The sequence below is a fragment of the Perca flavescens genome, chromosome 10 (genome assembly GCF_004354835.1).
Source record: "Perca flavescens isolate YP-PL-M2 chromosome 10, PFLA_1.0, whole genome shotgun sequence".
Taxonomy (NCBI): domain Eukaryota; kingdom Metazoa; phylum Chordata; class Actinopteri; order Perciformes; family Percidae; genus Perca; species Perca flavescens.
In genome coordinates this window covers 25,025,870-25,049,870 of record NC_041340.1, presented here as the reverse complement: position 1 = coordinate 25,049,870, position 24,001 = coordinate 25,025,870, and the positions used below count along the sequence as shown (strand labels likewise).

The 24,001-nt window shown below is 42.2% G+C and overlaps 1 protein-coding gene across 1 annotated transcript; it reads left to right on the top strand.

The window, feature by feature from the left end:
* The first annotated feature begins 16,203 nt into the window (after positions 1-16,203).
* nkx1.2lb (NK1 transcription factor related 2-like,b) lies at positions 16,204-23,222 on the top strand. Its single transcript, XM_028588817.1, has 4 exons — positions 16,204-16,258; positions 16,527-16,921; positions 18,795-19,008; positions 22,197-23,222. The coding sequence occupies exons 1-4, from the start codon at positions 16,204-16,206 to the stop codon at positions 22,925-22,927; spliced, it is 1,395 nt and encodes a 464-aa protein (XP_028444618.1). The 3' UTR covers positions 22,928-23,222.
* The last annotated feature ends 779 nt before the right edge of the window (positions 23,223-24,001 follow it).

Below are 24,001 nucleotides of genomic sequence, written 5' to 3'. Positions count from 1 at the left end.
AAAATGTCCCAGTTAGAGAGGAAATGCCCTAAACATATTTACATATAAAAAGTATCTAGACATTAGATGAAAAGAGCCTGGAGCAGAACCTCCACCACCTCCTGGGACGTTTCTGGATTTTACTGTTGTTTAACCAATAATTGGGCGATGGCAGAAGTACTCCAAAGCAGTGTTTGTTGTGCTGGAAACACAAAGCAGTCCCCACTTCACCAAAGTGTCTGGAAAGCCATTATTCCGTTTCAAATGATAGCTACTGCCCCAGCAATAGAAGAGTGGCTTTAATGCACTTTTGTTCCTTTGTTGTTGATCCAGGCACCACGCGTTTGTTGTTTGAAAATAATAATTGAACTCAACTATCCTACTTATAGAAATACATCTCTATGTTCCTACCAAAAGGTAGGCTAACGTAGCTTGTGAGTGAATCAAGGAAAATAAATAATACTGATGATGATACTTAAATGATATCAAATAAGATGAAACAAGATTGTTATAAAAACAGTTTGAACTCAACTAAAGCTCGGACTCTTTCACTCATGTTTCCAACTTCCCTTTATTAATTATACCACACTCAGGGTAACTATGGTGTGGCCGATTCGCTAATCAGTGGCTTAGCTGTTGATCAAAATCAGTGACTCAGAACTATAACCAAAATAATGGTAACAAACGCAAACAGATAATGTGCTTGGTCCAAACTAGCTGTCCTGCTTTCACATGTAAACCTAGCCTACACAAAGTAGCAAGGTGGCATGTAGAAAATGTTTGTGTGTTGTATGGCAACAGTCCAGGCCCAGTCAAGTTAAGGAACTATTTGTGTTGGCGGAGCCAACTATATGATTAAATAAACAAAGAATGGCATCATCGTTTTTATCATCGACCTTCAGCGCTCACTGGATCGGTTCATAGCCGAGTGTGAAGCGGCTGGGATGAGGATCGGCACCTCTAAATCTGAGGCTATGGTTCTCAGCAGGAAACCGATGGAGTGCCTACTCCTGGTAGGGAATGAGTCCTTACCCCAAGTGAAGGAGTTCAAGTACCTCTGGGTCTTGTTTGCGAGTGAGGGGACAATGGAGCAGGAGATTGGCCGGAGAATCGGAGCAGCAGGGGCGTTATTACATTCACTTTATCGCACCGTTGTGACAAAAAGAGAGCTGAGCCAGAAGGCCAAGCTCTCGATCTACTGGTCAATTTTGGTTCCTATCCTCACCTATGGTCATGAATGCTGGGTCATGACCGAACACCGGTACAAGCGGTCAAAATGGGTTTCCTCAGGAGGGTGGCTGGCGTCTCCCTTAGAGATAATGGTAATGTTTTGTTACGTTTTGTCGGGGCTGAACGCATGGCATACTTTAAATTGTCAACATGTAACTAAAAAGCATATTTTCTCTTTTTATTTGTCAATGTCTTTTGCTCTTATTAACATACATTACAGGCTCTGCAAGTTGATTAGAATTGAATAGACAAATGACAGTTAGTCATATGCAGATTATTTTTCTTTCATTTAAATAAATTGTTTGTGTAAGTATCTCAGTAGGATTATTAGAAAGAGACTCATTAATTAAAATGTCTGACTTGGTAAAATAAAGAAAACTCTGTCACATACAGCTCAGGGCCATCGACAAGCTTAGTCTGTTACATTGCTCTTTCCAGTGGGTTCATATTTGTGTGTGTGTGTGTGTGTGTGTGTGTGTGTGTGTGTGTGTGTGTTTATATTGTGGTCAGTGTGCGTGCATGGCTTGTGTTTTATTCTGAGTGTGTGCTGATGGTGGTGGAGGGGTCATAAAGCGCAGAGTGGATACATTGTGTTGTGGAGATAAAAGATTCCAGCGGACAGATCAATAGGCCATATCAGCCTGCTGTTAAATTACTGATAACACTATTTGCTTTATTTGCTTTTTCTGCTGCTGCACTCATGCCACATTTCTCTGCCTGGAGCTCTGATGTTATACTGGACAGTTGTGCATGTGTGCGTGTGTGTGTGTGTGTGTGTGTGTGTGTGTGTGTGTGTGTGTGTGTGTGTGTGTGTGTGTGTGTGTGTGTGTGTGTGCGTGTGTGCATGCGTGCGTCCATCCATGTGTGTGTGTGTGTGTGTGTGTGGGAAGTTATTTAGTGAATGTTCGGTCTGATGGCTATCAGTTTAATTCTATGGCTTAAGACAAGGTGATACATCCAGTCTCCGTCTGTTCCTAAACAGAATTCTCTGTTATATTTGGTTTTAGCAGGTTTACACTCTCGCTCACCTCAGGTGGCAACCAGCAGCAAAACTAATTCCTGCTTTCACACAGTTGTCCTCAGAGTTACTGAGAAAGTTATGTGTCAGACCTGTTTGTCATGATGGATCCTCACTTTCTTGTTCTATAACTTTTGTTTTTTACTAGAATTATTTATTATTTAATAGATTACATGATTCATACATTCTGAATACATACAGGGGCAATCACAATGATTCAACCCAGTTAAACTGTAAGACATTCTAGTGATGTGAATGAAATTGGATGAAAGCTAAGGGCTTGGTACACACTCCACAGTTACTAATTATACTACATTTATATATTTAATTCTCCCCTAAAGGTCAATAATCAAAATTATACAACAGCAAAGTTAATATTTTGTTGAGCATCCTTTGACCTTTATGACCTCCATTTAACAATTCTCTCTCACAATCATCTGACACCTCTTTTTTTCTTTGTGTGCAAAAGCTTCCAAGCTCACTAATATTCTGTGGTTTCCGTGCTGCCACTGCTTTCTTTAAAAAGACTTTCAAAGGGATCCCAATCCAGGGACTGAGATGGCGTGCGGTGAGGTTTCCATGCATCACGTCCTTGCTTCTCATAGTCTGTACTGATACGTTTGTTGCCGCCTGCATCAGGTGCTCCTGCCAGTCCCTGGCAGTAATACAATTTAGTGATTAAAAACAGCAATATTAAGGAGGGGTTTAATAATTATGATATATGGCTGAATTACTAAAATAATTGTGCTACTCAGAAAGATTAGGTTACATATTTCCCTTATCAATTTCATTATGTCATTCATGACAACAAACCATTAAACCCCCGTATACTCAGCAGGGTGGAATAACTGCATATTAGTCCATTCTTAGCAGTCTGTTAATGTAGAGCACAATACACATGTGAAGTCAGCAAAATGGACAGTGTGGTAGTAAATGGACTGTTTTTATATAGCGCTTTTCTAGTCTTAACGACTAGTCAAAGCGCTTTTACATATTACAGGAACTATTCACCATTCACACAGTCATACACTGGGCCGAGGATTCCGTACAAGAGTTCAGTGTCTTGCCCAAGGACACTTCGCCAGGGATCAAATCACCAACCTTCCAATTTGCAAGCGACTGATCTACCACTGAGCCACAGACGCGTAGTGCTGAAACTAATCTGCATACCAGGACTCCTGGTACTGGTCTACATAGAATTATGATATATAATGTTTCTATGTATCTGATTTAATGAGTTTTACTGTAGGTCCTGTGCAGCTGTGAGGGTAATTCCCCCCATGACGTTGGAGTATTAATTGCTGTTTACACTAAAACGTGCTAACCATTCTGTACATGCTGTTATTCCATCTGTCTGAACATATGTATTTATTCTTGTTGTATGGAGTTTTACCAGTTGTAATACAGCATCAATTTGGCAGTGGAGGATCAATACTAAAATTGCTTACAATGTCCTACTATGATCGTATGAGTTGTAGTCTCCTGGGGTCGGCATCTAGTGAAGCCTCCCAGCATGCACCATGGCAACAAACTCATGGAGTTTCATTTTTATGTCGTCTTTGTTACTGGTCTCATTGTCTTTCGCCATTTTCACTGTTCCAGCTCTTCCATTGCTGTCATACATTTAGTTATTACCATTGATATTACTAATGTATTTTCACATGGCCTGTTTGCCCCGCTCTAATAAAGTTTGCCTTGACCTCAAAACAGCTATTTCAATTAGATGAATAGAATTATTCATATTCATGTCATTTCCGATGAATAATTGTGTACATTCAGGCTACATTTACATTGCTACATTTACATTGCTACATTTTGGTTTAAAAAGGAATATCTTCTGCTACGTTTCCCCCTCTCATTCACCCTGCTCTGGTGTTTCCGAGTTTCTAAACTGAAGATATTTGAAGACACTTCTGACCCGTTTTGGTTTGGAATATGTGGGGTTGTGTTGCAGTCTCAACGGCCGCAAACAGAGACCTTTGGCAACCCGACACTGACGCCAATGTTCCGCCGCCTGATTGGGTCTTATTGCTCACGACGTCTCATTCTCTGAGACTAAAGCTACTAACGTTACCATGGCAACTATCAGCAGCAGGCGGAGTCTACACGCTGCCTCCTGTTTATGCCAAGTATATGAGAATGTTGATGAGAGATGAAGTTTGGGTGTGTTAGTTTAAATGGAGATTAGTTATTCTACTGGAGATAAAAACACTTTGTGCACGGAGATTGCTTTTGGCTCAAAACTCAAACGCTTAAAAAACAAAACGTAGCGGTGTAACTGTAGCCTCAGTTCAACTTGGCGGTTGAAAGCTCTGGAACCAGCAAGGAAGGGGACCTAAAGCAGAGCCTGTTGTCAAGCTCAACTTTTAAACCAACACAGACAGAATTCCTAAAAGTCTAATGAAAAGTTTTAACATGTACATTTCCATGACAACTCTATCAGCTGATGAGGACTGTGCCATCGGGGCAGTAGCTTCAGAACAAGCATGTAAGTGGACCTTGAGTGGAGAGTGTTTTGTCAATTCCTGATGATGCTGTCCCAAATCTTGTATGTAATTTATGCTTGTTGGCATCAAGCCACTGGAAGGTAACTTGTTTGTATCTCTTTTTTTCCTATTCAGCACATTATACTGTAATTTAATCAGCCTTTGAGAGCTGATTATTTACATTATTACTAAATTTATACACATTTGAATTTCCTACTTCAATCCCAGGAGTTGTTTGCTTATAATAAAGTAATTATTCTGTATACTGAGACACTGACAGCTCTTTTCTAACTGTGTATGGAGCCGCTGTAGCTCGATGTTATAATTGTCAGAGAAGCTGACTTAATTATCCAAGCTTGAGCTCTTCAGATTGAAACATCTTGTCCTAATTATGAGGAGTGGAAGTATTTCTTCCACTGTGATTGGATGTGACAGGAACAAGATAGCTGATGACAATAGGAACATGAAATGGGCAGACAAGAAATAGAAGATTGTGATGTTTTCTGTGAAGACTACATTTGCTCATATATTTCAAAGTACTAATTATCATATGACTTAAAGAACATGTAACCAATCTGCTGCATTCTCCTATAAGATGCCTTATTCAGATGAGGCGACCTTTAATTAGAACAATTAAAGGCTGGAAGCATTTTGTGTTTTTATCCCATACAAACAGCTGTGATCAAGGTAGTTATTTTTATAGACCCCTGTTATTAAAAGTCCAGTCACCTGTATTGAATGTTATCAGTCCATTGAATGGGTTATCTGTGTTTACCAGCTTTATAAATATGGGTCAGAAGAAGCCTGCTAGTACTAGTAGGTTCAGAAGGCCGTTATCATCTATTCACATGGTAACAGTCACTGTTTGCGTGGTCAGGATCTGTTGGCATCACATTTTAATGCTCTGGGAGCCCTGTTGAATTAAAACAAAACTAATGTTACTTGGTTAGGGAAAACACGTGGTTTGGTTCATATGAATGTTACGTAAGGAACAGTAGGTAAGAAAGTTAACTTATTAGCCTATGTAATAAAGTCAACGTTTACTTTTGGTCAACACAAGTCTTGTGTTTGTTTGACCCATCCACCACCCCAACCTTACACAGACTCTTCACACTACATCATCTTACAGCAGTTGCTATGAGCGTCGAGTATTGACATGGATGGGTGATCCAGCTTACCAATGGACGATAACGGCTCAAACTTGGAGTTGGGCCCCACCGCATCATATCTATGGTAGTGACAACAACTGATTCCATTCAACTGGCTGAATCATTTAGATTGGGTGGTCCGGTAAAACACCCTCAGTTGAATCCTGTTTCAATTGACATCTACTGTAAACATCAGGCCGTCTCATTGATTTTCCCAGGCTCGGAGCGTTTCTAAACTTTGCAATAACAAACATTACTGATACCATAGTTCTATGAGCACATATGAAAGCTAGACCACCCCTTGCTGAAGAACTGAACATTGGAACTTCCTGCTCAGCCAATCAGGATGACCCAGGCTCCAGGTTATAACTAACATGGCCCAACTCCGCATATACACAGTTGGCAACCACTAATGGTTACAAGCTTAGAGGACTTATGATTACAGTGTGTAACCATTCCCTTGTTGTTTGGGAAGACCACAACCACTGTTCCAACACAAGCTGTTTGAAAAAGAAAATATTAACTCTGTGTCATATAGCACCAACACCTTTTTCAAGTGGAACACTAACCTAGCCTGGCTCCGCCCTCCTACGTACTTACACTCAATTTTCATTTCCCTTCAGTACTCCGTCTATATTCTTGGGTTTCTTCTTCAAAATATTTGGCGGTCCAATCAATGAACAGAGGGAGTGGCTGAGAACGATGACGTTGAAGACGTGTGCTAGAAAGATGCGAGCGAAGCCATTCGGTCCATTGTGGCAACGCCACAGAATATCCAGAAGTTAAAGCCCGAGCAAGAACAATCTTTGCTGAGTTGTGTTGGTGGCCATGATGTTGTGGCCCTCCTCCCCACGGGGTTCGGGAAAAGTTTGATTTTGCAGCTTGCTCCATTAGTGGTGCTAATGCTAATAGCCTTGACGGTCTCCCCTGTTGTACATGCGTATGACATATGTCACAACCAAACGTTAGCAATTGGTTATGGCCGATTCAGAGTGGCTCTGGGCATATCCAATAGTTTTAAACTTCAACAAAGTAGCCGCCTTCAAGGAAGTTAACACTTGGAGTCAATGGAGAGAGGCCAGACTCTCTGTACAAATGAAATGTACAAGAGTCTGGTAGGACCAGGTTAACACTAACCTGGATCAGCCCTAGCCGAATGAACCTGCATCCTTAACACCCTTATCATGCTGGTTGATATTATGCTTTGGCGCTGCACGCTCCTGCATTTTCTATAGACTATACAGCACACGGTTGAGCCACAGAAAACCTGGAGTGTTGAAGGCCTCTTGAGTTTGCCCATTTGAAGATCTGTCCTTAGTTCCAAGAATGATTTTTGGAATGATTGTGATGCTCAAAAACATTTAGTTATTGTTTTACAGCCATCTTTTTTGTGACCATTGTGTATGAGGTGTGGAATGTTTGTCCAGAAGAGCGCCGTTCATTCCTATGCAGATTATACTGTATGTAAATCACGCTCCCCTTGCCCCCTACTCTCCTTAAAAGTTAAAAGTTAAAACCATTGTTAAAAAAAAATGAAATACAATAATTTTAATGGCTGTTTATTTATTGATTTTTGTTTTCATTATTTTTGTATTTTTTAACACATTATTTAATACGTGTTTCAATGCCAATGTTTCCTTTTTCAGCTCAGCTTTAATTTTATATGCCAACATTTAATGTCATAGCTCCATAATTGAAACAATGAAGTTACCAATAACCGAGGAAACTAGTTGCACAGTCGATGGAAAACATGCAGAAATATGTCATCCAGAAAAAGAGGTAGACTCTGAAATGGTGCGTAAGTGTGTGTGTCTGTGTGTCTGTGTGTCTGTGTGTGTGTGTGTGTGTGTGTGTGTGTGTGTGTGTGTGTGTGTGTGTGTGTGTGTGTGTGTGTGTGTGTGTGTGTGTGTGTGTGTGTGTGTGTGTGTGTAAAACGTGGCTACAGGACAACAGCTCGCAGTTTCATTAGCTGAAGGAATGTGAGTGGACTCTGGTGGAGAGAAGGTTTCCCTCTCCGTGTCCTTATAAATGTTGAAATGTTGGCCAGCTATAACCTAACCAGTTTGTGTGTGTGTGTGTGTGTGTGTGTGCGTGTGTGTGTGTGTGTGTGTGTGTGTGTGTATGTGTGTGTGTGTGTGTGTGTGTGTGTGTGTGTGTGTGTGTGTGTGTGTGTGTGTGTGTGTGTCCTCCCAGCAGTAAAGCGTATTTTATTGGAGTTAACACTAAGGTCAAATAAAGCAGATTTATTTCCACGGATTACTAGCACTCTGCTAGCCAGTCCATAAAACAGAAACCAATCACACACACACACAAACATTCACAGTGAAGGACTGTGCAGCAGAGATATCATTGCTACTGAGTGAAAGAGCCACTCTGGAAATAAGGTGTTATGTTTAACCATGTTAGCCCTAAAAAGCCACAGAGACCTCAAAGTGATTTCAGCTTTTGAAAGCTGGACAGCTGCTCTCAGCCCCTCACACCGTCTCATCTCTTCTACTAGTGCTCAGTATCCACATTTTGGCAAAATTACTGATCTATTTCATGGTTATTTTATGGTGTATTTCTCTGCAATAATTCTGTGTGTAGAGTTGAGTTTACTGTGACTCTGATGCAGACATCTAATAAACCCATTGTTACTACCTGCCAGCAATGTATTACTCAACACTCGACCGTTTCCAAGTAACTGAAGGAGATGAGCACAAATGACTTTAAATCAGATTTTAAACTGCAACATTTTCAACATCTATGTTGTTGCATGTGTCCTCCAGAAGGAAGATCCATGACAGATACTGACTGTTAAGCTGGTGACTGAGATAAAACCGATGAAATGCACAAAAGTTAGATATTAACTGCCATTCTAACAGTCTGACAGTTGTAAGCAAACAGGAACACTCAATATTAACTATAAATGGATATGTGTACTCATTTACTTGTAATTAATACACAAATAACCGGAATGTCGCATCAGAATGATACTGAGTTTAAGTATGTCAGGCCTGAAACAATATTATATATGTTAATATATAATTTTGTATTGATACTGATAAGATGCTGCTATATATATGTTTATATACAATTATTATCATTACATTTATAAAGAAAAAGAATATTAAAAAGGAAAAGATGGGATTTATTGTGATTTATTGTAAGTGTATGTTATTATATATTTATTATAATATAGACAAATAAACTATGTTTCTCACAAATTGCATGAATTTCTACCCAGATTGAGATATTAAACCATCCTCCAGTCTTTACATTGACTTTTAGTCCACGCATGGCCAGATTAGCCTGCTCATTCATTTATGGGCTGTTTTTCGCCTGTTTGAATTGGTAAAGGGCGTATTCAAGCTAAGATAAGGTGCTAATTTGCTCTTCATTGCAGTTGATGCTCTGCTTTAGTAGTGTTAATCCAAACAAATGTATGAATATGAAGCCTCAGGGCCCTTAAAGTCTGAAGCCTTGGAGTCCTGAAAGTCTGAAGCCTCAGGGCCCTGAAAGCCTGGGGCCCATGGGGACAGTTATCTTCTTGGTATTCCTGCCTTGAGTCCATGTTAGAACGGATTTCAAGATCCTACAGGTTTTTTCATCTACAGTGCTCTATATGTATCAATAAGATACAGCTCCTCAGGCTGTGACTTTTTATGGACTATGTCCCAGGAACCAGGTCCTGGGACATAGTCCGGAGTTTCCCTTCCTCACATGGAGCACCAACAGGAGATTGTTCGTGTCAGAGCGTTCTGACTTCCCGGAAATCCTACGTTTGGTTTAGGCAAGGGGTGGCGCCTGGGTAGAGCGTGCAGGAGGCAGGACATGACTCAGCAGATTACAGCGTGGTCACGGTGCAGCTTCCTAATTTGGTAATAAAAAACCGAGTCTCTCGCTGTTCCTTGAATCTGTCTGAAGATTTCAGCGTTGGCCCTTACCGACAGAAGTTCCTGGACCTCGTTGTCTCTCCAGTTAGACATTTTTGTTGGCATTTTCATGTAAATCATCCTCCTCCTTCTTCTTTTTTACCTTTTTTTTACCACTTTTGCGCCAGCCGCCTGATAGAAACATCATCAACACGCCCACTCGCTCGCTGTCAATTCTCAGTCGGACATTTCACAGACTTTGTACTCTGGAGCTGGCAGGGTAAAGAGGGTCTGATGTCCGCTCCAACTGATTCTCACATACAGCTCCTCCGGGTAATGTCTAGATAAGTTCAGGGCTGCAGTGCATGATGGGTGAAAGGGGTTATTAGAGTTAGTGGAGCTCTTGAATTTTCACTAACATGCTACAGCAGGACAGAGCCAAACAGCATGTTGCCACAGAAAGAATTTAGCAAGTATTATTTAGGAGAGCAACGCTGGAGAAGCTGATGAATGATCAATTGATTAAGCAATTAACAGACAATATAATGGTCTTTCTGAGCTTTAGACTGTACTGATTGGCTGCCATCATTTCCTGCTTTGTCAGGAGCATGATAGCTCATAAATATTGATCTGCTGGTCATCTGTGTGTGTGTGTGTGTGTGTGTGTGTGTGTGTGTGTGTGTGTGTGTGTGTGTGTGTGTGTGTGTGTGTGTGTGCGCGTGCGTGTGCGTGTGCGTGTGTGTGCCTGGTCAGCACTTTAAGTGTCATTGTGTGTTATATCAGCCAGAACAACAGTGAGGCCTTGTATTGAAATATTAAAAACATTAATGTTGCCAACCAGTTTGAGAGATTTGACCGTGAGCTAAAGAACACATTGAGGGAAATCACATTGCTCTGCTGTCTGCCACAGTGGCGGGTTTAGTACGACCACTGGGGGCATTTCTAATTCTACACATAGTGGCTTTAATGCCCAATCACCAATGATTCGTTTTCCTCCCATAAGGTTGAAGAAATTATTATTTCTATGGTCATTCCCCAGTCTGAACAGAGAAATAGTGTGAAAATAGCTGTGGATATGTATGTCATCCTCACAGGAAGTCTCCTAACCATGAGCAACAGCATCACGCCAATCCACCTGTTCTAGGAGGTCTGTGTCATAGACTTCATATACAGAATGGACGTAGCATCAGGGACGTCACCCATTGGTTTGTGGACTGCCGTCTTGAAAATGGATGTATAATCAGAACCGGATACAGCGTTGGAGGCAGAGCCCCGTTCAGTCCTCTGAGAGTTGCTCAGTGGAACATAAAGCCATCTGGAGCCAAACATGACCCGGAGGATCAGCACTGCTTCTGCACTGTGCGGCCCATAGAGCAGGCTCACTAGATACCTCCGCCCGGCTGAGCAGGCTACTTCCTGTTTAGCGCTTCTCTAACTTGAATGGGGATTAAATTATTTAATCTTGCGACTCTTCTAGACTTTCCAAATATTATTGGACCGAATGGATTAAATTCCAGTTATTTCACAGGGGTTGTGACATTAAAAAAACTGTCTCCGCTGATTGAAGAACGTCTCTTTCTCCACGTAAGTCTGTGGAAAAAATTATTTTTGAGCCAGAGGGCATCACGTGACGGGCCGGAAGTTGCAGTTCCACTGTTTGGACGCTATGTTCAATTTGCTTCAAAGCCCTGCGCGTTTCGTGAGGGGCTGGCTTTGAAGACAGAAGTTTGGATTTTGCCCGTCGCCGTCTTGGTATTTTGGAGCCAGAAGTGACCATACAGTAACAGTGTAGTTATATGTTGAATGTTATTTAATTTGATATCCACACTGATACCCGCTCAAGACTCTTGGCCAGTCAACATTTTCTGAATAATGCAAAGGGTCCCATTCAGCTCAGAGCTCAGTGTGTAATTCTGCTGTGACCTATACAGTAGTGCCTATGATTGAACAGCCCAGTCAGAGGAGTCGGGGCTCTCACTGGGAATAAAGCAAACACCCACATGGATGCCCACCAGGCCTCACACTGAATACACTGATCACTAGAGCACGGACAGCGGGGGAGGGGGCTTTTATTGTGAAGGGAAAAGAACAAAATTGTGTCGATTGATTCCTGCAGGTTTACAACTAGTTTCTAACCATCAGCGATGATGAGAGAGTTAAATGTTGTGAGACATATGTTCTATCATTTAATCACTAATGTGTAATCATTTATGTTTAAAGGAGAAGGCTGATGTTCTTTGTGTTTCTTATTGTCGACTACTTCCACGTGCACCCTCACACCAACACTGAATGTCCGACAAACACAGCCTGATAAATATATTCTTCCTCTGTGAGGTAAAGCTTCATCGTCTTACAAACAATAAGCTGTTAGACAATCAGCAAGCCTCACAGTGGCACAGCGTCTTCAGTAGGAACCAATGAGCTTGTGTCTGAGAGCCACAGACAGAGGAGGGAAGAAATATAATGACCAATTAATTGTTTTAAAAAATTTAAAAAATATTGATAAAAGTGATTCCCTAAAAAAGTTGCTTGCTGTAGTTTTATCAAACAAACAGAAGGAAACAATGTGTTTTCATTGGGGACTATTTTCAGCAGCAGATGAATCCACATTTGGTGCTCTAGTATGTGTGGCAACAGGATGGTGTGTGTGTGTGTGTGTGTGTGTGTGTGTGTGTGTGTGTGTGTGTGTGTGTGTGTGTGTGTGTGTGTGTGTGTGTGTGTGTGTGTGTGCGTGCGTGTGCGTGTGCGTGTGTGTGTGTGTGTGTGTGTGTGTGTGTGTATGGTTATGAAGGAACATGTCAGCCAGAGCAACAGTGTGGCTCACTGATGAGTTTGTATGATACATCCTACTAATACTACAAATAGGCAGTGAGCTACACTGTTTCAGTCGAGGCAATTTAATAAGAGCTGGAATTAAAACGAGTAAAGAATGGATGGATAAAAAAAAGAGAGAGAGAGAGAGAGAGAGAGAGAGAGAGAGAGAGAGAGACAGGCGGAGAGACAGAGACGGACAGAGACAGTCAGAGACAGGCAGACAGTAGAGTTTAATGATTCCAGATGAGCTGAGTGGTCCGCCTGACAACTGAAATGAACAGGAATCAATAGTGAGAGCGTCTGTCTGCAGCAGATAAGACGCACACACACAATGTTGACTATTAAAGACGACAGCTTGAGATATTACACTATTAGTTATGCTATTTTTAATCAGCTATCATATTTAATTAATTCTCCAGGTCAGATGTTATCTGAGTGTCTAACTGTGTGTGTGTGTGTGTGTGTGTGTGTGTGTGTGTGTGTGTGTGTGTGTGTGTGTGTGTGTGTGTGTGTGTGTGTGTGTGTGTGTGTGTGTGTGCAGGATGGGGGGCTATTACTCCAGTAATGGGGAAGAGGAGGAGGGCTAATCTAAAATACAGAACCTTGAAAAGGCACAAAATAGAAAAACAGGAGGAATGGAGGGAGCAGGACGACGGATGGAGAAAGGAGGGCGACAGGGATGGAGTCAGTGACGGGAAAATAATGTGAACTATATGTTAAATAACATAAAAAATAGGCTAGACTGATATGGGATTTTAAAGCCAGTGGTTTCGGGACAGATGTCAGTTTTGTTGATAGCAGACATTTTGTGTCAATATTTTTACATTTTTTAAATCTCTTTCTAAGTGTTCAGTGTCTCCTGTCACTGTTTGGCTCTGACATGCCTCACAAACAACACGCAGACTGTGAGACTAAACTCAAACTGTGTATCAAATGCAAGCAGCCGACTGATGCTGACTGCTCTCTGCTGCATTCGATTTTAAACAGATCATATAATATAATAAACATAAAAATGTAACATCTTGCCTTAAAACATACAGTACTGGAAGTACATATATATATATATATATATATATATATATATATATATATATATATATATATATATATATAAATGTGTGTGTGTGTGCCCGTTGGAAGACTATATACAACGCTTACAACGGGCACACCAGACAACAACGCTATGTATTACAATGTATATTATTATATAGTATTATGATTACTATATTATAACTGCATTTTGTGTCACATGTTTTTTGTGAGAATTTACACAATAAAGTTGTGGGGAAAAGACATACTGGGAACCAAGCAATGGTCCCGTTACGAACGGGCACACGCCCCAAACGGGCACTGCACTGGTTATGAGTGCATCATATCAGTGGTGGACACTTTAATAACTGTTCAGTTCTGTGTTCACACCAACAGATGAAGGGTGCAGGTGTGATGAAAGCCTCGCCGTCATCAGCTGGCTTTGACCGCACACCGTGTGACATCATCAGCTGGCTCTGACCACACACCGTGTGACATCATCAGCTGGCTCTGACCACACACCGTGTGACATCATCAGCTGGCTCTGACCGCACACCGTGTGACACCAGGCAGCTCCAGCTGCTAATTATAGTAATTATGATTCATTACTGGCTCAGATTAATTTAATAAAGAGGAGGCTGAGCAGAGCTCGTTAACCTTCATTAGAATAATTATAGACATACACACACACAGACACAGACACATACCCACACACACAGACACACACACACACACACACACACATGAGAGGGAGATTGGTAGTGTTCCCACAGTGTCTGTTGGCACACACTGTGGGAACCAGGACTGTGTGTGTGTGTGTGTGTGTGTGTGTGTGTGTGTGTGTGTGTGTGCATGTGTGTACGTGGGTGCTTGTGTGTGTGTGTGTGTGTGTGTGTGTGTGTGTGTGTGTGTGTGTGTGTACTTTCATTGTAAGGATCAAGTGTCCTCATAACAATAGTAAAGTGAGGCAAAGCTGCTAACTGAGACATTTTGTTATCCTGATGCTGACAACACACACACACACACACACACAACACACACACACACACAGTCATATTATGGCATTTTACTGCAGACTTTTTTAACCTTAAAATTGGTGGTTGTTTTTTATTAACGTTTAGTATTTTAACGTTAATTATTATCATATTATTTGATTTTATTTATTTATTATTACATTTTTGGCAACATTATTATTGTTATTATGATTATGATTATTGGTATTACTACTATTACTGTAGCTTCATTCCAATATCTGTGATTTTTATGACATAGTCTTCAGTAGATCCAGGTGGACTCTCTCTGTGTCACTGTGCTGTTACATTCATGTTTAAATCAATTATTATACAAGGCAACCTGGCTTTAATTTACTTCCATCCAAAACCTGGAGAAACTGCCTGGACTTCATCTGCAGATTAAAAACATATAAACATAATAATAATAATAATAATAATAATAATAATAATAATAATAATAATAATAATAATAATAGTTAATGCTCTTCCATATTCTCCCCACCCTTTGTTCCTGTGTGTGTTGGCGGTGCTTTATAGTTTCCTCCGCTGTAGTTAAAATGCTAATATTTCCCGAGGAGAATCAGCTGCTGTGATATTTAATCTGGTTAATATATTGACTGTTTTAAAATAAAGCCATAAAGCCTGCACGCGGAAGCAGGAAGTAGATCAGAAGGTTGCACAGACAGTAGGCTGCCGTAATGGGTTTAGCTCTCTGATTGGATAATCATGTCTCATTGTTTCGGTCATTATTTTGCCCAACTTTTAATTTCTTCCCCCTAAGGATCATTGAGCAAGGCAATTACATGGAGCTGACCTTGTGTATTAGGCGGGAGGAGGGCAGGAAAGATGTCCCATCACCCTCTTTCTTTTTCATTTCTTCCACAACAATATAAAGAGTGTGGCGTCAGAGGCTCCATCACCAGCCCCTCTCTCCCCTCTCCTCTCCTCTGAATATTAAGTCCCGAGCATTAGAATAAACACGTCGTGTGTTAAATCAAAATCCAATTCTGTGCTCTATTATTTTCTGGCATAGTAATGACTGCCAAGGATTAGGAATCAATATTTCACTGCAGCGGGACATTACCGGCTTTATTCAGGCCGTAATTGAGTTTGGAGGAGAGGCCCTGCCCTGGAATCTGCATTCAAGATAAGGCTGCTTTCATGTGGAAGCTGCATGCGCGAGGCGACACACACACACACACACACACACACACACACACACACACACCTGAGCTGTACCTCTGCTAACAGTAATTCTGACTGGACTCACCTGGAGCTCCACAGTCACACCGTATGATCTGTGATCAGCGGAGGAGAAGAGCCAGCGCGCGCTCAGCTCTGTTTCTCCTCGTGCTCTGCTGGTCCGGACCGCTCCGCGCGCGCAGCCACGAGATAATAGACCATTAGTGGAAGTGGGATTCATTTGTAGACAATTACAAGCTGGAGAGTTGAATAGGAGGCATAAATAACCCACACACACACATGATAGTGGGTCCACGAGGGGCCAGCTAAAAGCCAAAAAAGGCACGAGCTGAAGGAGAGAGGGGGGGGGGGGCTTCGCTTAACTAACTAATGGAGAGAAAGAGAGAGAGAGAGAGAGAGAGAGAGAGAGTGTAGAACTATTAGAGATAGATGAGCGTGCGTCCCGCCTTCAACTCCTGTCAGGCTGCAGAGTGCGCACCCACCGGTGAGCAGACAGAGCGCGCTAGGCTGGAGGTCGGGACGCCAAGGCTGTTTCTGCACGGGATAACACACACACACACAGAGAGACTTTAGATCACCGGAGCCAGGGCTGCAGCGTTGAAGCGGAGGATGACGGGAGGAGAAGTTTAAATCTCTCTCTCTCTCTCTCTCTCTCTCTCTCTCTCTCTCTCTCTCTCTCTCTCTCTTTCTCTCTCTATGGGACAGTTGGTTATGGGACTCCTGACCCGGCCCGGGGTGTGAACACCGTGTAGTCCCTGTCAGCCGTGTTCACTGTGAGCCGCTCTGCATTCTGATCCGGATTCTTCATTTATGGGACAGGGAGAGTGACGTGATGAACCGGGACAGAGCGGGACCGGGGCCCGGAGCGGACGGGGTCCAGACTGTGATAAGCCGGGACAGAGCCGCAGCAGGGCCCGTGTCGGAGCCGGTCCAGGCCGTGATGAGTCGGGAGAGAGCGGTACCGGCGCCCGGAGGGGACGGGGTCCAGACTGTGGTTGGCCCGGACAGCGGAGACCTGCTGGACGGAGGGGCTGCCGGGAACAAGCGGCTCTTCTCCAGCGCGGGGCCGGGAGGCAGAGACGCTCAGGCCGTGGAGAACCACTCGGAACCTCCGCCGACCAACCCGGTGTTAGCCCCGCCACAGCAGGTAGGCCAGGTGCCCGGGAAGGGGGGTGGTCCCACAGTCGCCAGTAAAGACGGAAGATTTGCAGGAAAATAAAAAAGAATGCAGTAAAATCCCGAAGAAAATAACCGTGCCTGAGGAAAAATATCAAATGAAATTGGAGTCCTCCGTCAAAACATTTTTTACGTTTTTAAATTAAAAAAACATACAAGTTGACATCATTTTGGACCGTTATTATTAGCATATTATGTGTCTAAAACGTTGGAAAAAGCTAGTCACTGAAAAACTTACTGAAGAAGTCCACAGGGACCAGCTAGCAGCATTAGATCTGAGGAAAGTCTTTTAACGTAAGTTAGTTTGGATGCTCACATTGATCTTCCATTCATTCCACTTAGGTGGTGCCCACACAGCGTGGGTGCTGCGTCTAAGCCTTATAATGATATATAATAATTATATTAATTATAATATTATAATGGCAGGGAAACCCTGGGTTGGATGTGTGTGTGTGTGTGTGTGTGTGTGTGTTCTGGAGCTTCCTGTCTCGTGGGCCTGTGTGTTCATGTTGTCTGACTCAAGCTGAGGCCTTCATTAAGATGTAGCTGTAAAAGGTGCTGCTGTAATGTGACGGGAAACAATAGGCTACAAATAAAATATATAGAGAAAGTTTCCATAAAGCTCACAGGGAAAAACTACTGGATCAAATCCATAATAACAGAATGCAAACATGCGAATTCAACCATTTCAGAATGATGTCATTTGATCTAAATTGCAGAGTACAAATAAATCAGTCTTTTTTTTTTTCCTTAAATGGAATAGTTCGCAAAGTGCTCTTCTATCCCGGGAGCTTTACATGGCATTAATAGGATAAATCCTATACTCATATCTCAACTACATAATTGTCTCAAAGGAAATGTCAAAGGTGAGAGATTGCCTTGCTTTTTGGCTTTTGGTTCCTTTTTTGTGTATAAATTAAATTCTTAAGCGAAAATTCAATAAAGTAGGCTATTAGTTTCAAAAATTAATCTGTATGATTCAATAAGGTATTAGTTGAAGTATTATTCATTAAATAGGCCTACCAGTTCTCAGTCATACGTTTATATGTTTAGATTAAATTCCATAGATGAGGTTTATTAGGAACTCTTCCGTGTTGTAAATGAAGGATTAAATAATCTCATCTGTGTGAAGATTATTCTTATCATCAGACGTTAATAGGCCTCGGATTATTTCTAATAGTAATGCGGATTATTCATGTCGACATGCTGGCCTCATTAATACATGATGCTCCTGACCCGAACTGAGCCGAGCTCTCTCTCTCGCTCTTATCTGCTCTCTCACTGCTCAGCTTCCGCCTGGACATAAATCTTCCGGATATAAATCCAGAACATATCTATATCATAAACACGGTGCACACTCACACACACACACACACACACACACACACACACACACACACACATGATCAAACTGATGGGAGAACTGTTAGATAAATTCATGCTTTCATTCAACTCTATAAAAAATTAAAAAATAGCGTATGTTTGTGTTAAATTGATTTAATCCAGAAATAATACAAATCAGAGTTAGCTTCTTTTTTGTTTTCCTGTAGCTCAAAGTGCCGCTGCATATTAAATATAGATATCTGCGCCTATGTTGTGCTCTTTGCTTTGTACACACACACTAATGTCATCACTGTTGTTTCAGAAGTGTAGGTATTTATTACAACTTGTATTATTATTATTTTTATTATTATTATTTTTATTATTATTAGCATTATATTTTAACATTGAAATAATTGTGGCGAGTGTAATACATGAGTAAGAATAAAGGTTTATAAATGAATGATTGAAACTAAATGGAAAAAAAGGCCAACATGTCAAATAATTCCCATGATTCTCTGCAGGGCCCGACCGGGCACCGGACCACCTCGTTCTCCGTTCTGGACATCTTGGACCCCAACAAGTTCACGAGCAGCCGCCGCCTCCCGCAGCAGCACGCGGGCCACCGGGCGGAGCGCGAGCTGGGCGCGTTCGGAGCGGAGAACCGGAGAGGAGGCGCGGGGGAGCCCGGCCTGGAGCCCGCCAAAGGCTGCTACGCCCCGGAGGAGTACCCGAGCAGTAAGTTCCGTCTAATGCTCCGGAACAGGCTTCCGTTAGTCGGCTTTATTTCCCGCCAGTTTGTTCACCGTCTAAATGTCTTGGAGCCTAAATGTAAACTGAAACCTAAAATAACTTATTGTATTCAGCTTTTTAAAATTGTTTTCGTTTGACTAAATCAGAATCTATGTTTGAGATTTTATTTGATCATTTTGAGTCAGTGTTTAACCTGATCTGTAAATTAAGATTTATTTTTATTGTGTGTCATTTAGATGTGATAACTTTTGTTAAACTATTCTTTTCGGTTGCATTATTATTTTTTGCGTGAATCCTGGTTTCAGGAATAATTTGGCAACTTCCCTGTGCTGTGTGTGTGTGTGTGTGTGTGTGTGTGTGTGTGTGTGTGTGTGTGTGTGTGTGTGTGTGTGTGTGTGTGTGTGAGTGACAAGCCGGGACTGCCTAGAAAAGTAGCGAAAGAAATGGAAACTTAAAGAGAAGAGTTTTCTGAGAGGAAGCGGAAATGTTCATTTTCGACAGAAGAAAAAGAAAACACGTTGCCTTTAATTGAAGCTCAGTTAAAAAAAAAAGAAAAAGAAAGAAAGAAGGCACGAGGCAGGCTAATTGGCCACGGTCCGTGCGTGAGTTTGCGTGTGCGTGTGATCGGTATTATTGATTGGTGAATAGCTGTTTCAGACTGCAGCCTGTGTGTGTGTGTGTGTGTGTGTGTGTGTGTGTTTCCTCTGCTCAGATTGCTCTCCTTCTCGATCCTTAAATCTTGAATTTTCTTTTTTTCTGAACAAACATGACGTTTAACTGTCCAACGTTTCATACATCTTAATATTTAACTAATTAATAACTGAGATCCTTTCAGAAGATTTTTAACCATTTAAAAGTAAATGTGTCTCTGCACCATTGTTGTAAATAAAGATATGTTACTGTTACACATCTTATCAAACTCATGTGGAGTTTATGGGAATTTAAATGTAATTTTTAGTCACTCTAAAGTTGAATATTAAGGTCTTATCGTGCATATACAAAATTCATTTGGATGGTTTCTGTAAGTGTCTTGTCACCTACATTCATAAATATCTTATTACCATAATAACCATGAACTAATAATGAATGCATGCATAAGAGCATGTTTGGGCCCAACAGTGAGCCAATCACAGGGTATTATCCAGTACACACTAAACAATATAGGCTATAAGATTTGAATTTTTGAGCACACAAAACAATAGACAAGATTTATATTTCAGTATCACCTGATTGTTATGATTAATATTTTAGTGCGCAGACTAAAATGTGTTGGCAGTGACAGAAAGAGTAAGGGCCTTTAAATCGATGTGCTTTACAAACTCCACATAAATGTGTGCTCAAAAATACTCTTATCCACTTCTGGCGTTTTTATTTCGGCCAACTAAACCAGAATTCTTTTTTATTTTATACATTCATATTTTTATTTCTGTAGTATCTCATAGTGTACACTTTGTTTGCATTATTAAAAGTCACATATTGAAGCAGAGACACTCCAGGAGAACAGGGAAAATATGTCAGCTAACAGATATCAGCATGAAACTTCCCCAGCTGATTACTGACATGAATTATTGTATATTGTATATGTAATGTTTTAATATGCAAATGAGGCATTATCCAATGCAATTTTTTTTTGTTAAATTTAGGAGAAATCTACAGACACAAAATGGACAAAGTGGAGTCAAATAAATGTTTGCTTTCCACCAGTCTGAAAGAAGACATTATGTTATGGAAGTTAAATGAGATATGATGTTCCTGCCTGCAGTGTCTGCCCTTAATGAGGAATGTTTTATCAAACCGTTTTAATGTTGCACCTGTGCCACAACTGCAACATGTTCCTCTTATATTGTTAGGAGTTTTATACATGTATTTTTAGTTTTATGAAAAAATGTTAGATACGTGAGCCATCCGGCTGGATTACCAACCGGGCACAGCGGGAAATAAACGGCCCCCGGGCCCCAGACGCTGCAGGGGCCCAGAAGTCTCTCTGTAGCAACTAGTTTGCATGTAATTGAATTTCACATTTACATTTTTTTTCCAAAGCATAATACAAACTGAAATGATAAGGGCATTAAGGGTGTCGCCCACATTTTGACTCTTCATGTTTTAGCTGCGTATTCTAAAATACCAAACTGCCACAACAGAATCACTGCAGCACGGGAGATAGGATTATTACTGTCTATATATATATATATATATATATATGGGGGGCAGTACATGATTGAGTTGCCAACTGGAAGATCTCCAAATGTTTGGCTGATAACAGCTCATTGTCACGAAGCACTTCTATAATTGTGTGATTAGTTCCTCTGGAAGTCTTTTTAAAGTTTGAATGACTTGCGTATAAATGATCTAATTAGACATTAGGGCAGTACATTTCCAAACTGCCAAGTTCTTTTAACTCTAATTTTGTTAAGATTAGAAAAGCTTAATCGTCGACACATACATATTTTAGTTTGACCTTGTTGACCTACTTTTGAATCAACCTAATTCCTTAAGTTATAAGTGTCATCTTTAGAGTACATAGTTGCCATATTGAACACCATATTACACAAGGACAAAGGCTGGCTAAGGCAAGACTGGATTACACACTGAGCGGAGCTGCACGGTCACACCAGGGGCCCCTGAAGGGCCCGGGATCACTGTGAGGCTAATGTATTGAACACCACTAAAGCACATTATAAAGTAAAAGGATACAGGCTGTGTGCTGCCGAGGCTCCTTGTTTCACAGTTTAGATTCAACGCCTTCGTACTATTCTGAAACGCTGCATATCTCTACTGTGTACTAGTGTTTAACTTAATAACCACACACTCAGTGACACACCACAAACCTGGGGCACAAGGCAAAAGGCAACAGGACACACATGCATTGAAAGGGCCATTGGGGCCCCTATAGAGGGTTAATCGAGCCTTGGGTTTGAGACAGAATTATATCTTTGCAAAGCCCTCCGACAGTTCTGCGTTTGTGTGTCACAGATGTCATTTCAACTTTGTTCAGAAGTCTCTATAGGGCCAGCATGTAGTGGCCATTAGAGGAACTGTAGCCCAACACACACACACACACACACACACACACACACACACACACACACACACACACACACACACACACACACACACACACACAGATGCCATGGCTGTTCATTTGACATTGTGTCTTTGTTGTGTGTTTCCAGAGGAAGGCTTTGTGTTCCGAGGCCCAGATGAGGAGGACTACCACAGAGACGGGAGCCCTGACTCAGAGGCTCCAGACGGGCCCTACAGCAGTGAGGAGAGCAGCTCAGCTATGCCCGGTAATGGAGACAGAGATCTGGGCCAGCACAGCCACCAGGACCCCGGCAGAGACACCAAAAGCCCCGGAGGAGGCTCCGCGGGCCAGATCAGCGACGTCCAGAGCAGCGGGGGCCAGGGCTCGCAGGGCAAACCCAAGAGGAAGCGCTCTGGCTCGGACTCCAAGTCGGGGAAGCCCCGCAGAGCCCGGACTGCCTTCACCTACGAGCAGCTGGTGGCGCTGGAGAACAAGTTCAAGTCCACGCGCTACCTGTCGGTTTGTGAGCGGCTCAACCTGGCCCTGTCGCTCTCTCTCACCGAGACCCAGGTCAAGATCTGGTTCCAGAACCGCCGGACCAAGTGGAAGAAACAGAACCCCGGAGCCGACACCTCGGCCCCCACCGGCGCCGGGGGAGCAGGAGGAGCAGGGGGAGGAGGCATGGGGGGCCTCAGCCCTCTCAGCCCGTCCCCCCCCATCAGCGGGCACCTGGCCATGCACGCCGGCTACGGCCACCATCACCCCCCTGCCGGCAGCCTGGTCCAGCTGCCTTTCCTCACAGCCAGCCACGTCCTGTCCCCCTTCATGCTGGGGACACAGAGCTACGCTACGCCCGCCTTCTACAGCACACACCTGTAGACAGACTGCAGGGCACACAGACAGTGTGAAGACTCTCAGCAGACAGACTGTCCGTGTTCAGCGCTGCTCCCCTTTTTACTACCAACGTTTGAAGGCTTTCATTTCAACGGATTATTTTGATAGAATGTGAATATCTACCAGAAACTGTACATACATGCTCTAGCTCCCTATTCAGAATGCCGTTTTAAATCACGTGATAGACAAATAGTTGATTTCTTTGTTTTTAAAAAAAAAAGTCGGTATGAATATTGAATGTTTATTTATGACTTAAGGAATGGCTTGATCTATTGTCAGTACCGTGTAACTCCAGCTGTGGTTGTTTTCATTTCTGTTATTTATTGAATATGTTCACAGTTTACATAAAATCCTTGGATGTACTGAATCCTCAGCTCAACATGATATCGTCCTTTGATATTAAAATAATGCCAATGAAACGTGCCCAGTGTACTCTGTATTCTGCTGGAACAGCAGGACGCTCCTGGGTCCAGACTCGCTGTGTCCTCCCATGTCTCCTCCCACAGTCCGACAGCATGAGATGTGCCCGCCTCTCTTTGAAGGTGAGTTTTTAACCCTAACCGGGTCAAGGTCTGAATATCAGCAGTCTACAGCCACGCTAGGGTCACTGTGAGGCTACCCTTAGACACACAGGTAAATGCTTTTGGCTTTATCATTTCAGTTTAGCATGTTAGCAAGCTCACATGTACTCATTAGCATAAAAACAAAGCCATGACAAATAGTCCATTTCTTTGGTTTGTTTTGAACAACTTCTGACCTGATGATGGCGCTAGAGGAAAAGTCAGAGGATCACCAAAGTCAGTAGGATTAAAGGTGCAGTAGGTAAAAAAAAAAAAAATCTGGCTCCTCTGGCACCACCTACAGCCTGTAGTGCAATTTTCAAAAATCCAACGCTCCCTGTTCAGATGCACCAATCAGGGCAAGTTTGAATTATGAATGTCTAACTGTGTGTCACTCACTGCTCATGCACACACATTCATTCTCCCTTGTGGGGGGAGGGGCTTAGGAGACAGTTTTGAGCTTTAGCGGCTAGGGGGGAGGGATTGTCAATGTTCCAAT

Excerpts from the sequence above, each read along its gene's own strand:
- nkx1.2lb (XM_028588817.1), top strand. The coding sequence starts at position 16,204 with ATGAGCGTGCGTCCCGCCTTCAACTCCTGTCAGGCTGCAGAGTGCGCA. Across the intron at positions 16,922-18,794 it reads TGTTAGCCCCGCCACAGCAG|GGCCCGACCGGGCACCGGAC; the intron begins GTAGGCCAGGTG and ends GATTCTCTGCAG. Across the intron at positions 19,009-22,196 it reads CCCGGAGGAGTACCCGAGCA|AGGAAGGCTTTGTGTTCCGA; the intron begins GTAAGTTCCGTC and ends GTGTGTTTCCAG.